General features: G+C 34.6%; 1 protein-coding gene across 7 annotated transcripts in view; it reads left to right on the top strand.

Annotated features, from left to right (window-relative positions):
• The window catches only part of wb (wing blister), a 1096738-nt gene that overhangs the window by 868914 nt on the left and 213923 nt on the right, over positions 1–13901 (top strand). For all 7 annotated transcript variants that reach the window (XR_011333780.1, XM_069834429.1, XM_069834431.1 and 4 more), the window contains one exon: positions 1757–1904. Coding sequence is in view for 6 of the 7 variants with exons in the window: in XM_069834429.1 (XP_069690530.1) it covers positions 1757–1904 (148 nt within the window). In the remaining variant the exon portion in view is untranslated. The remainder of the gene's footprint in view (positions 1–1756; positions 1905–13901) is intronic.

Below are 13901 nucleotides of genomic sequence, written 5' to 3'. Positions count from 1 at the left end.
AAATTATTGGGGGATCATCTGTGTGGTTTTAGGCGTAATAGATCGACTATTGATCCAATTTTTTGTATTCGACAGATATTGGAGAAAAATGGGAGTATAAGGATACAGTACATCAGTTATTCATAGATTTCAAAAAGGCATATGACTTGGTTAAGAGAGAAGTTTTATTAAACATTCTTATTGAGTTTGGTATTCGCAAGAAAGTAGTTTCATTAATTAAAATGTGTCTCAGTGAAACTTACAGCAAAGTATGTATAGGCCAGCTTCTGTCTGATGCTTTTCCAATTCACTGTGGGCTAAAGCAAGGAGATGCACTATCACCTTTACTTTTTAACTTTGCTCTAGAATATGCCATTAGGAAAGTTCAGGATAACAGAGAGGGTTTGGAATTGAACAGGTTACATCAGCATCTTATCTATGCGGATGATGTGAATATGTTAGGAGAAAATCCACAAATGAATAGGGAAATCACGGAAATTGTACTTGAATCAAGTAAAGAGATAGGTTTGGAAGTAAACCCCGAAAAGACGAAGTGTATGATTATGTCTCGTGACCAGAATATTCTACGAAATGGACATATGAAAATTGGAGATGTATTCTTCACAGAGATGGAAAAATTCAAATATCTTGGAGCAATAGTAACAAATATAAATGACACTCGGGAGGAAATTAAATGCAGAATAAATATGGGAAATGCGGATTATTATTCGGTTGAGAAGCTTTTGTCATCTAGTTTGCTGTTGAAATATCTGAAAGTTAGAATTTATAAAACAGTTATATTACTGGTTGTTTTGTATGGTTGTGAAACTTGGACTCTCACTTTGAGAGAGGAATAGAAATTAAGAGTGTTTGAGAATAAGGTTCTTAGGAAAATATTTGGGGCTAAGAGGGATGAAGTTACAGGAGAATGGAGAAAGTTACACAAACCAGAACTGCATGCATTGTATTCTTTATCAGACATAATTAGGAACATTAAATCCACTGGGGATGGGCAGGGCATGTAGCACGTATGGGCGAATCCAGAAATGCATATAGAGTGTTAGTTGGGAGACCGGAGGGAAAAAGATCTTTGGGGAGGCCGAGATGTTGATGGGAAGATAATATTAAAATGGATTTGAGGGAGGTGGGATATGGTGATAGAGACTGATGACGGGCTTATGTGAGGATGGCAATGAACCTGCGGGTTCCTTAAAAGCCATTTGTAAGTAAGTAAGTATTTTGTTCCAATTAAACAATCTTGAAACTCTTTGTAATGTCTGTATAATAATACATAATATTTCATGACATGACAAGACCATGGAGGCCAAGGCCAACCATCCAATATTTCTGGCCTCACATCCACATGCCTCTCAGCAGAGAGAAGTTACATCCAACCGGTGTGAAGGTAATATGTGATTAGCATGATGATCCTCCCTCAGCCATTGTAGCTGGTTTTTGGAACCAGATTTCGCTACTCAATATAGCTTCCCAAATTCATCATGATGCTAGTTGGATGCCGGTCCAATGCAATGACACCAGTTCATGAAGTGCTTATTTTTAAATTTAGAAACATTTGGACATAAAAATGTAAAAATGTAATCGGACATTTTTAATTCCGGTTCTCGAAACAGCTGCCTTTGCAGTTTTTGAAGAGTCAGAAGAGAGAATGTTTGTTTGGAGGAACTGGTTTAATGTGAAACTTTTATATGCATGTAAGTAGAACTAAATTCAAAGTTTTCATAAATTGTGCAAGAATACCCATTACATTCTCTTACAGGTTTTGCACAAATTTGTTGAATCATATCAGAGGTCTTCTGCACGGGCTAGTTAAATATGAAGGCATACAGCAGAAACTAAAGAATTTGGAAGATCGTGTGATGGATTTGAATAACTTAATTTCAGGAATTCTCAATAAAAGGAATAAGGTATGGCAATATTTTAGTTTTACTGCATGATAAAATTATATTTTGTTTTGTTGCCTTATTTAAAATTTTTGTACTGGTCTCTTTCTTGTATTAGAATATTTATAAAGCACAGTCAAATCTTATATTACACCTTCAGCTGTTGATTATTAAATTCTTTTAATTCAAAATAATGGAAATTATTTTCAGTCTGTAAAATTTCAAGTTCGAGATTTCCACAGAGATACATTACATGTTTTCACCATCTCTGTTACCGATAATGTGGTTTGCTGTCCATTTTATTTGTGTTTCTATATATTGATGGCTTAGATTTTAGAGCACAATTATTTCTCTGACTTTCGGGAAACCTTGAAAGAGTGTTTCCTGTTCCTTGCATCTTGTAGAAATAATGTAGAAAAACATAATTTTTATATTAATAATGCCCTATACAATACAATACAATATCCCTCTGATTGAGGTTCTGGCTGCTATATACATCTATTATCAGGCAGTACATCTCACTTGACGATATGTGTCAGGGGAAGAACAATTGTTTGTATGCATCTGAAGTCTGACTAGTGTAATATGTAGCTAGTTGGCAATGTATGCAATGGAGGGGGAAAGGAACTGGCCACCTTAACTCGTTATCTCCTGGCCTAGTTGCTTCATAAGTGGTGTCTTCTTGGTGTCACTTGTGAGGTTCAGACCTGTCTTCGGACAGTCAACTAAACAAAGACAATACAATACTGTACTTACTTGTGCAGATTGAAGATTTATCTTCATACTATCAGTATGTCACTATATCTCAATTTCGACCAGAAATGAACATACAATATATCTTTGCTGTAAGCCATTGATATGATCTTTTTGCTTTCTAATTGTATGAAGTATTATCTCAATTCCTCGAAAAATAACTTCATTTTATTTTTTCAATAACGAAGGTGACATCATTTTCAAAATCGTTTGTAAAGACTTTTTTCTTGTTATAATTTTTTATTTGAGAAATTTTGTTAAACAAAGCAGTGAACATTATACTTCTCAAAATATGTTAGGTACAAAGAATTAATTATAATGACTCTTATTACACCTGAATCAATAGCAGAATTCTGCATTAACCCTTAAAAGCATGAATTATTTTTCGTCAAGTTTTTCGTTTATTTCGTTATAGATGTAATTGAAGACAACAATGCTTTTGTTTTCTATTGTTGATGCGAATATGTGGAATTACAGGGCATGACCATATGGTAACGCTAGGTCATTATGTTGTCAAATCTTAAAGAATGAGTTATTGCCTTATAATTACATCTTTCAAGCAATTTATTGAACTTAACTGAACTTTAGCATACAAATAATATATTCATCACTCATTCAGTGTTCTCCCCAAGGTCAGATCTTTCACTGCAAACCCAGCATTCTCCAATGTTTCCTATCTTCTGCTTTTCTGTTTGTCTTCTCATATGATCCATATATCTTCATGTTGTCTATCTTCTGATTCTTCTTCTGCTCCGAACTCTTCACCATTCACTCCCGTTCACCATTCCTTCCAGTGCATCCTTCAGTAGGCAGTATCTTCTCAGCCAGTGACCCAACCAATTCCTTTTCCTCTTCCTAATCAGTTTCACCATCATTCTTTCTTCACCCACTCTTTCCAACACGGCTTCATTTCTTATTGTCTGTCCACTTAACACGTTCCATTCTTCTCCTTATTCACATTTCAAATGCATCTACTCGTTTCTCTTCACTTTGTCATAATGTCCACGTTTCTGCCCAACACAATACCACACTCCATACAAATAATACAAAAAGTACAAAAATAAGAAAATTACTTTCACAATGCCTGAAAAAATATACATAATGGAATTATTGTCACAATATAATCGTACGAACAAAACATATTTTCATAACATAATGTTTTACATTAATTTTTTTGTGTGATTTTTACATATTTCGGCAGTAAGGTAAAACATTTCTTATGATATGACAAAAAACATGGGCTGCAGGGACCTACATCAAATTTTGAGAAAGTTGTATGCCACAAGAGCATTCTCACTAGCACATCGCTGTCTTTTGTTTCCGGGTATTGGAATCACTACTGTTCCATTCCATCGTATCTTATATAATCAGATGTTCTGCGAGTGATGTCCAGAAAGTAAGTTTACTCGGAGCCATTTACAGAAAGAAAACACAATTTCATGAAACGATTTATTGGAATAAATACAGCAATTGTTGAACTATTTTTTAACATATTTCCCACTGGAACTGAGACATTTGTCACATTGTGGGATCAACTTTCTCCCTCGTAGAAGTCTCCCACCTGAAATCGGAACCAGTGTGTGACAGCCATTTGCACCTCTCTGTTGATTTCACATTATCAAGAAGTCTCAATTCAAGTGGAAATATGTTGAAAAAATAGCTGAACAATTCCTATATCTGTTCGAATAAATCTTTCCATAAAATTGTATTTCATTTCTGCAAACTGCCCCAAGGAAACTTACTTTTCGGACACGTCTCGTAGCTCCAATATCGCTGTATTTGGAAGTAGATGGTCACCCCTTGCCTTTTGGGGTGTTCCTGACTTCTTCAAATCTCCCATTTGAATTCTAATTCATTCAGTGATGAGCCAGATCTTCTAATTGGCTGCCAAGCATTTTGTATAGCTACATCTAACAACCATGTGAAAATGAGCTAAAACAGTTTTTACATAGATGAAGCGAATATTTATAAAGAAAACAAAATTTGTCACATCTCTGTTTTTAAAAGTCACTCTCTGGAGAAATTGATTGAACTGTTATAACATACTGTTTTATCCACTTACGTTTCCCTGATGGCACCATTTCCACACATTACGATGTTGACAGTATCATTCTCTTTCTGTCACAGATGACTCTTCAAATTCCTTTTCCTCTATAAAAGGAATATCATCTGGTACACTTATTCTGTCGCTATTAACAAAAATAACCCCAGCTTCATTAGTTTTCTTCCACTTAGGTTGTCGAACATGCCACCCTCTACATCTGCAGAGTTCTCGTCAGATACAAAGTTGGGCTTTGGTGGCTGTATGTAGAATTTTCTAATTTTTCGTCTTCTAATTCCAAAAGTATCTCATGCACTTTCACGCACCTGTTTGTAACATTCATTTTGTTACTTGTACTTTCTTGTAACTCCTCCATCTTACTGTTAGTAGCAAGAGAGCACAAAAATGAGTGACAACATATTAGCCTAGCATTACCATATGGTAACGTAAGAAACAATGTATTATATCCACAACAATGTTACAGATTGTAAACTTGTGCTTGATGTACACGAATACTCAATCAACAATAAGTAAAATACCACAACAAACATTACAATCAAGTTAATCAAAGTAACAAATAAATTATCTTACTTCTTAGTCTGTGGATAAGCTTCGGGGCTTCTACCGCGTTGTCTTAGTGTTGGTGGCTGACGTTTCGACCGCTGTGTTGTGGTCATCTTCAGAGCAGTTGGATAAGGAAATAGTCTGCGAGCTCATATATATATACAGGGTGATTCAGACCACCCATAACAGTCATTTATTTCGGAAACTAATGCATTAAAATTTTCGAGAAAAAAAATATTTATTACTAAACCACATGTGTACTTTCACTTGAGCTTAATTTCATCAATCAGCTCTAACAGGAAGTAGGGTCAATGGTGTATCACTTTAAAATTTCAAATGGGAGTATGGGTCAAATAGGGTACCATTTGATAGAGCTCTTCAAAACAAACAACTTTCATAGGAAACGTTTTTATTAATTCCTATTCTTTCAGTGAGAAAACATATGAAAGGACCACACGTAAGTAATTTATTTCGGAATCTAGTGCATTAAAATTTTCGAGACAAAAATATTTAATACTAAACCACATGCGAATTTTCACTTGAGCTTGATTTCATTAATCAGCTCTAACAGGAAGTAGGGTCAGTGGCGTATCACTTTAAAATTTCAAATGGAAGTCCGGGTCAAATAAGGTACCATTTCATAGAGCTCTTCAAAACAAACAACTTTCATAGGAAACGTTTTTATCAATTCCTACTCTTTCAATGAGAAAACGTAAGAAAGTTAATGCCATCAATATTGAGAAATATTAAGACAAAAATGTAAATAAGACAATTAATGTTGTCAGAAAGACTGGACAATTCCATTAATTTTTATAAATGTTCAACCTGTCTGCCGTTCTGAGCAGCACACACCCGTACTCTTCTTCTAACACTATCAGTGACTCGTAACAATTCAGCTTGGTCAAGTGACTGGCAGGTCTCCTGGATTCGCTGTTTTATGTCGTCTCTTATTGTGGGACAGTCTTTTTTTTTTTTTTTTTTTTTTTTTTTTTTTTTTTTTTTTTTTTTTTTTCGAAAATTTTAATGCATTAGTTTCTGTAATAAATTACTGTTACGGGTGGTCTGAATCACCCTGAATAGTAGTCTCGATGGGTGGAGTACTTTCAGTGATAGGTCGTAGGTTCTCCTCCTGGCATCTGATTGGTCCTTTGTTGTCCAATGCAGTTGAGGTCTGTATGAAGGGGAGTATTCATATTAAATACTGGCCCTCATGAGGTCCGAAAGAGTGATCTTGATACCGTGCCCGATGTCCAGATGAAGGGGGGGACGCCGCGTACATGTGGAGACCTGGTTTCTCGTTCCTAAGTATGATCTTGGAATAGACTTCCCCATGGGTGCATAGAGACTGGAAATATCCCCAGCATATGGCGCAAGTCGATTATTAAGCTATTCTATAGGGGTAAGAGTGATGTGAGTAGACCTGAATCGTATAAAGGTATAGCTCTTCAATCTATTGTGTTCAAACTACTTACCAAGCTCAGAGGTTAGGTGCGCTGGTGGAGCCTCTGCTACCTAAAGAGCAATTCGGTTTTCAGAAGGCGAGATCAACCCTGATGGCTGCGTAATGTCTCTTAAAGGACATATGAGAGAAGCTACAAGCTCATGGGGAGAAATATGTAATCTTCATCGATTATACTAAAGCTTTTGACACTGTCAATAAAAGGAAATTAATTGGAAAACTGGAAGGCCACATTGGATACTCTGATATGACGAGGTTAATATCTAATATTCTAACAGACACCAAATACAGGTCTCTGACGGGATTTCTCAATTGGACTGGATTGCCCAAACAATTGGAGTGTTACAAGGGGACCCCTTGAACCCGATACTTCTTAATATCCTGACACACGATGTTTCCACCAAAATCAAGGAGGGTGTAAAGAACCTAATTGTGTACATATATGCAGATGATATGTCCCTAGCCTCCAATAACATAAAAGATCTGCAGAAAGGAATGGATCTCATTACTCAATGGGCAGATGGAAACGAACTAGTAGTGAATGCATTGAAGACCGAACTAATGGTATTTAGGAGAGGAGGGCGACTGAAAAGATGACTACATCGTCTGCGGAGGATGTACACTGATGCCGAAGCGACAATTGAAGTACCTAGGGATTACAATGCAAGTAACCAGGTCAACCTTTTCAGTCCATCTAAAGGAAAGACTTACAGCCGCAATCAGGAGCATAAGTGACATAGGCATCTACAAAGAATGTCAATAAATACCACTATGGAACTCTTTTGGGTTAAAGTACTACCCTCACTCACATATGGATTAGAAATCATATGGGAATATCTATCACGCAGACAGCTACAAGAGCTCTTAAGCCTGAAATCAAGGTACCTGAAAAGGGTGCTTGGAGTTTCAAAATTCTCTCTATCAAGATATGCATATGTCTTCGCTAGGGAAACTTTCTTAGTTGAAGACCTGAGACTGCGAATGCTACTGCCATCTACACCAGCATGTGAGGAACTGCTACGAGAGCTCTGAATGAAGAGGGACTGCATAAGTGAGAGATTCTACAATACTGATGCCATGGTAAATAAGGAATGGATGTGAGCAGAATATGAACTGAGGCACGTAGTGACGTGTTTTGCGATCCATGCTTTCCACCATCGCATCTGCACCAGGAAGTCTTTCCACCAGGCCTGCCACGAGTGTATATGTGTATTGTGTAGTGAACAGTGTGATATTTACCATGCCTTGGATTGTAACAAGAGATCAGTATCACTGATTCAGTTTTGTACAGACTAGAGTCAGTGTAGTGAACAGTGTATATCTCAACAACTTTCTACTGACTAAAGTCATATGAACTTTTTGCCCATTGGGCACTTTACATATTATTATTATTATTATTATTATTATTATTATTATTATTATTATTATTATTATTATTATTGTTATTATTATTATTGTTATTATTGTTATTGTTATTATTGTTGTTATTGTTATTATTATTATTATTATTATTATTATTATTATTATTATTATTATTATTATTATTATTATTATTATTCGTCCAACTGTCATGAAGAGTAGACATGTTTTGCTTCGCTGTGCTGTTAGCATTGTTTCAGTTTAGCAATACGTCAGTTTTTGTGTTGTGCAATGTGCTGAACCGTAGTCTACAATGCCTGCAAGTAAGGACACATGTCCTTCTTGTGGCCAGTTTTCTATGGAAGGCAAAAGTTTTTAAAGTGTGCGGGGTCCTGTGGTTCTCATTTCCACCTGGATTGTATAAACATTGGTGATGCCGAGTACGACTTCTTTATGGAGGGCGGAACATCGTCTTATTTATGCAGTAGCTGCTTAAAGACTTCGAAGTCATCACAAAAGGAGGATATGCGACTGAGGAGCAGGTATCATGCTGCTCAGAAAAAGATAATTTCACCTGAGCGTGAGCTTCAATTGCCCAAGCATCCATCCCTGGACTCTTTATCAGTTCAGGTTGAGACTGTGAGACTTAACAGTGATACAATTTGTGATATGCTTTCCGATGTTCTTGAATATGTCAAAGACTTGAAAAAAGAGATGATTGAACTCAAAAGTGAAAACGCGGCTTTAAAATCACAAATGGCCGAAATTTTATTAAGGGATCATTCTCTTACTAAATCAGTGGTTACTGAACCTAATGTAGGTCAGCAGACTGCTGTAAGAGAAGTTAGGAAATCATATAGCAAAGCTTTGACTGAGTCAGGTGTTGATGTTAAAGTTGCCAAGTCAGCGCAAGTGTCTGTTTCTGAAGTATCTGCGAATCAGCATGTTGGTAGCAGTAGTATTAATGAGGTCACAGCTCCGACTGAATGTGTCAATAATGATGGTTTTCAAATTGTTACGAGGAAGAGAAATAAAAACAGAAAACATGCAGTCGGAGTACTCAAATCGAGTCCACTTGAAGTTATACCCGAGAGAGTAAAGTCAAAAGCATTATTTGTCTCAAGATTTAGCCCAAATGTCACTTGTAAAAACATTGAGGATTCTCTTAAGAATCAGATCAACTTAAGGTCACTAGTGGTAACCAAGTTAAAAACTAAATACCAAACATATTCATCTTTTCACATCTCTGTAGATGAAAAAGATTTTGATTTAATTAATAACACTGGTGTGTGGCCTGCTGGTTGCCTAATAGTGCCATTCTATGGGAAATTGAAGCCCGAACAATATTTTGGTAATACCTCTAGTGAACCTGAAGGACTTAAGGAGGATGCCTCTTAGTTTTACAAGTTACACACAATGTTCAATTCAAGTAATCATCTTGAAATCTATTATCAAAATGTCAGAGGATTAAATACAAAATTGGAGGAATTTTTTGAAAATGTTATAAGTGATAATCATAAAATTATATGCCTTACTGAAACATGGCTACATGAGTTTGCAGAATACAATAACTTATTTCCTAACTATTATAATATTTTTCGTGGGGATAGAAAACTTGATGATTCCAAAAAAACTCGTGGTGGTGGTGGTGGTGGTGGTGGTGGTGGTGGTGGTGGTGGTGGTGTATTAATAGCGGTCAGCAACCAGATATCTGGAGTATATCGGAGATATGACCTCGAATTTAACAGTGAATGTGTATGGGTTCAAATCCCTACGGAGGACGGTTATAATATTTTAATAGGAAATCATTACTTTTCACCGGACACTGATCCAAAAATTTTACAATCCTATCTTAATTTTCTTGAATTCAATCTTGACTCACATAATTATATAGTATTAATGCTCGGTGACTTCAACGCTCCTGGTATGAACTGGACATCTGGTTGTTGTCATAATGATATACATTATTATGCGAAAATCAAATCACAACAGTTGTTTTCATCCTTAAGTTATATCAGCTTGCAACAAATTAACTTTACAGTTAATAACAGGAACCTACTTGATTCAGTTTTTACAAATGTTTCTGAGAGTGATGTCAAACTGGCCAAGCATTCTCTAGTCTTATAAGATAAATATCATCCATCCCTCTTAATATATCTTGAAGTTAAACTATCTTACTCTAATCATAGTCAACAAAGTTGTTTTCTTAATTATGCTCAAGGTGATTACTTGAATCTTTACACTAGCCTATATAATTGTGACTGGAATTGCGTGTATCAAACCAATGATGTAAATGTAGCAACTAATTCACTATGTTTGAATGTTAAAAAAGCCATATCTCAGTCAATTCCGGTCACAACTACTAAAAGATCTAAATATCCTGAATGGTTTTCATACAGCTTACGTCAACTTATCAGAAAAAAAAGATAAGGCGCACAAAAAATATAAAAGATTCAATACTGATGTCTATTACCAAATTTTCTCTGATTTTATAGAAAACTAGTTAAATCTAAAATCAAAACTGATAAATTAATCTGGCTTAAAAAAATCGATGAAAATTTAAAAAATGAACCCAAGAAATTTTGGAAATACGTTGAATCATTTCGCAAAACGGATAACCACCCATATGAATTAATTATTAAAGACAAACACCTCACTGATGAAAAAGATATTGTAAATGCATTTGCTAACCATTTCAATTCAGTTCAGAAAAAGCTTAATCTTAAGGCACAAAACAATAATAACAATTGTACAGACTGTCTAACTATACCAATAGTAACACTTGATGATGTAAGGAAATCAATTAAAAAATTAAAGCCCACGAAATCAATGGGCACTGATGGTATTCCAAATTTTATAATAAAAGAGTGTTCTGAAATTCTTGTACCTTTATTAGTTCACATATTTAACTTAAGCTTGAAAACTGGAGTATTTCCATCTTACTGGAAACAAGCAGCAGTTATTCCTGTCTTTAAAAATGGCAAAAGAAATGTAGTTGGTAACTATCGACCTATCTCTATTTAAAATAATTTCTCAAAAATTTTTGAAACTATAATTCACAAGCATATTTCTTTTTTTTGTAAAAAACAAATTAAATTCTGCACAGCACAGATTTACTAAATCCAAATCTACTACAACTAACTTAGTCTCTTATTTAAATCAGATTGTACCAGTTGTTGAATCCCAGTGCCAAACTGATGCAATATATTTTGATTTCAGTAAGGCGTTTGATGTAGTTCCACATTCTATTCTTTTGTCTAAATTAGATAATATAGGACTATCGGTAAGCTACGTAAGCTGGTTTGAAAATTATTTACATGATATACAATCTAGTGTACGAATTTCGAATACTCTCTCTGATCCATTTAATATTATTTGTGGTGTGCCTCAGGGCTCAACTTTAGGACCTCTTCTATTTTTAATCTTCATTGACGACATTTGCAAAAGAATAAGTTCTGACTATCTATTATTTGCTAATGATCTTAAAATTTTTCGAAAAATCAATAGTGTTGCCGACTGTCAATTTCTTCAGGATGACATTAATTCAATTACCAATTGAGGACCGTTTTCACAAAACTCAACAAACGCCACTTAAAAAATTTTACTGGAAACGTTTTTTTTAGTTTATTCTCAGACCTTTGATGTTATAATTCTGAAAAAAATTGGGCATTGTTCCTCTTTCAGAGATGCATTAATTCATATAAAGTGAAACTATTATTATTATCTTAATTATTTGGAAAAAAATATGACAGAAGTTAAGAATTTCACAAAACTCAACATATCCACTTTTTTAAATGCACATACCTTAAAATGTTTAATTATTTTTCATTCGCAGCTGTAAAATCCTCATCAAAATCATTAATACGTATTTTAAAATATTGCTTAAGTACTCCTGAATTAAAAAAAACAGTTAATTGAACACACTGAAACCTAATTTCAAGCTTTTTTTTTTTCCAAAATTTGTTATTGACTTACAAGAACTCTTTATTTGCTCGAATTAACTGTTTCTATTTGTGTAATACATTACACAGATCACTGAAGATCAAAATCGTGCACAATAATCTCAGTGCAATGGTTCATCATAATCTATTCTATTGTTAGAATCTTTGGCATATCCCTTTAAAACTTTACCATAAAATACCTTGCTTCCCCTCTCCGAAATACCATTATGGAAGTAACTCATTAACTTCCTCATATCATTAGCTTTGTTTTTGCTGACATGGTTCACCAGTGAAAGGTCAGATGCTTTAGACATTACAGAAGCACTTGTCTTTCTTGGTTTAAACACTTGAACTTGTATTGGTGCAGAAAAATTTGTGTTTTGTAAATAACACTTTACACGATTCTTACAAGTTCTTTGGTATGTAAGTACTCTCATCTCAGATAATTTAAATGGTAATTTGACTTTTACATTATTTTTTGTCATCGATTTTAAATCACAAGTATGCCAGCCGTTGGCCAAAAGTTTTACGTTCCCAAACATTGCCATAATTTCATAATAATCTGATGCCAATATGATGTATTCATGTGTTCTCAGCTCTTTCTCTATCAGTTGAAACACATGGTCCGGATGCATATAGCTATGGTCACGGATAGGAAAGAAATGTTTAATTTCTTTAAAAACTTCAGAGTTTTCCAGATAACCAACAAGCATAGCAATCAGTATGCAATTTTTATTCTGAGACCCACAAGAATCTGAAAACAGTCTCTAAGAGTTAATTTCAGGATTTTTCTGTTAGTAAACATTTTTTCTAAATTACCTATGTCATCCTTCAGTGTCGTAATAACATACCTGTCACTTTTCTAAATGTAACAGCACATAGGCCTACTGGGAAACCTTCTCCATTTTCACCTCTTACGAAATATGAAATAGACACATCTTTCTAGCTGTTTGAAGTCCTTCTATGCTGTTTAGGTAGATCAACTTTCATATGTCTTAGCAAAAAATTATCCTGTTCAACTTTTGTGCTATTTCTGTATAAATTGTCTCGAAAATTAATTAGATCATTTAAGCAGAAGGAACCTGCAGCACGTTTTTCTTTTTCCCTGTTCTCAATGATTACAGTCTAGTTTGGACGTACATTATTATTTTTAGGCGCAACTATATATTTCTTACTCTTACATTAACGTATTCTGCTTCTATTCTTCCTGCCCCTTTCAGTAGCTTGAACGGATTTAGAATACTCTTATCCAATTTTCATCAGCATTCATAAAATACATGCACTTACAACAGCGGCCAAATTTATACTGAATTAACGCAGGAAACAACAAAATATTATATAATATTTGAGCTCCGAAATGTGTCACTGTTGTCAAAATGCAAATATATTACATTATTGTAAAATACTGTAGCTTGTGAAACAGGATAGAAGTGTGAAATGTTAGTTAGAGGATATGTTGAGTTTTGTGAAAATTTTAGAACTGGAGATGTTGAGTTTTGTGAAAACTCTACATTGAGGCACTCTTTTCAACGGAAAATGTTGAGTTTTGTGATATTATGAGCACTGCATCATTTTCCTGTTATTACAATTGACTAGAATCCGTCAAAACCCGCATTTCGAAAAAAATGGCGTTGAGTTTTGTTAAAATGGCCCTCAATTGGTCAGTTGATAACGAGATGATGATTAATGAATCCAAAACTTATGTAATATCATTTTCAAGGAAAACCTGTACACTAAAATTTAACTATCATCTGAAAAATGTATTAATTAACAGAAAAGATTGTATTAGAGACCTCGGTGTAATTAATTGACAATAAATTATATTTTCACAACCACATTGATTATATTTATAACCATGCAATAAGAATGTTAGGATTAATTCGGTCAATTACTTATTCTTTTTC

Source organism: Periplaneta americana, chromosome 9 (assembly GCF_040183065.1).
Source record: "Periplaneta americana isolate PAMFEO1 chromosome 9, P.americana_PAMFEO1_priV1, whole genome shotgun sequence".
Lineage (NCBI taxonomy): Eukaryota > Metazoa > Arthropoda > Insecta > Blattodea > Blattidae > Periplaneta > Periplaneta americana.
This window is presented reverse-complemented; position numbering and strand designations above follow the sequence as displayed.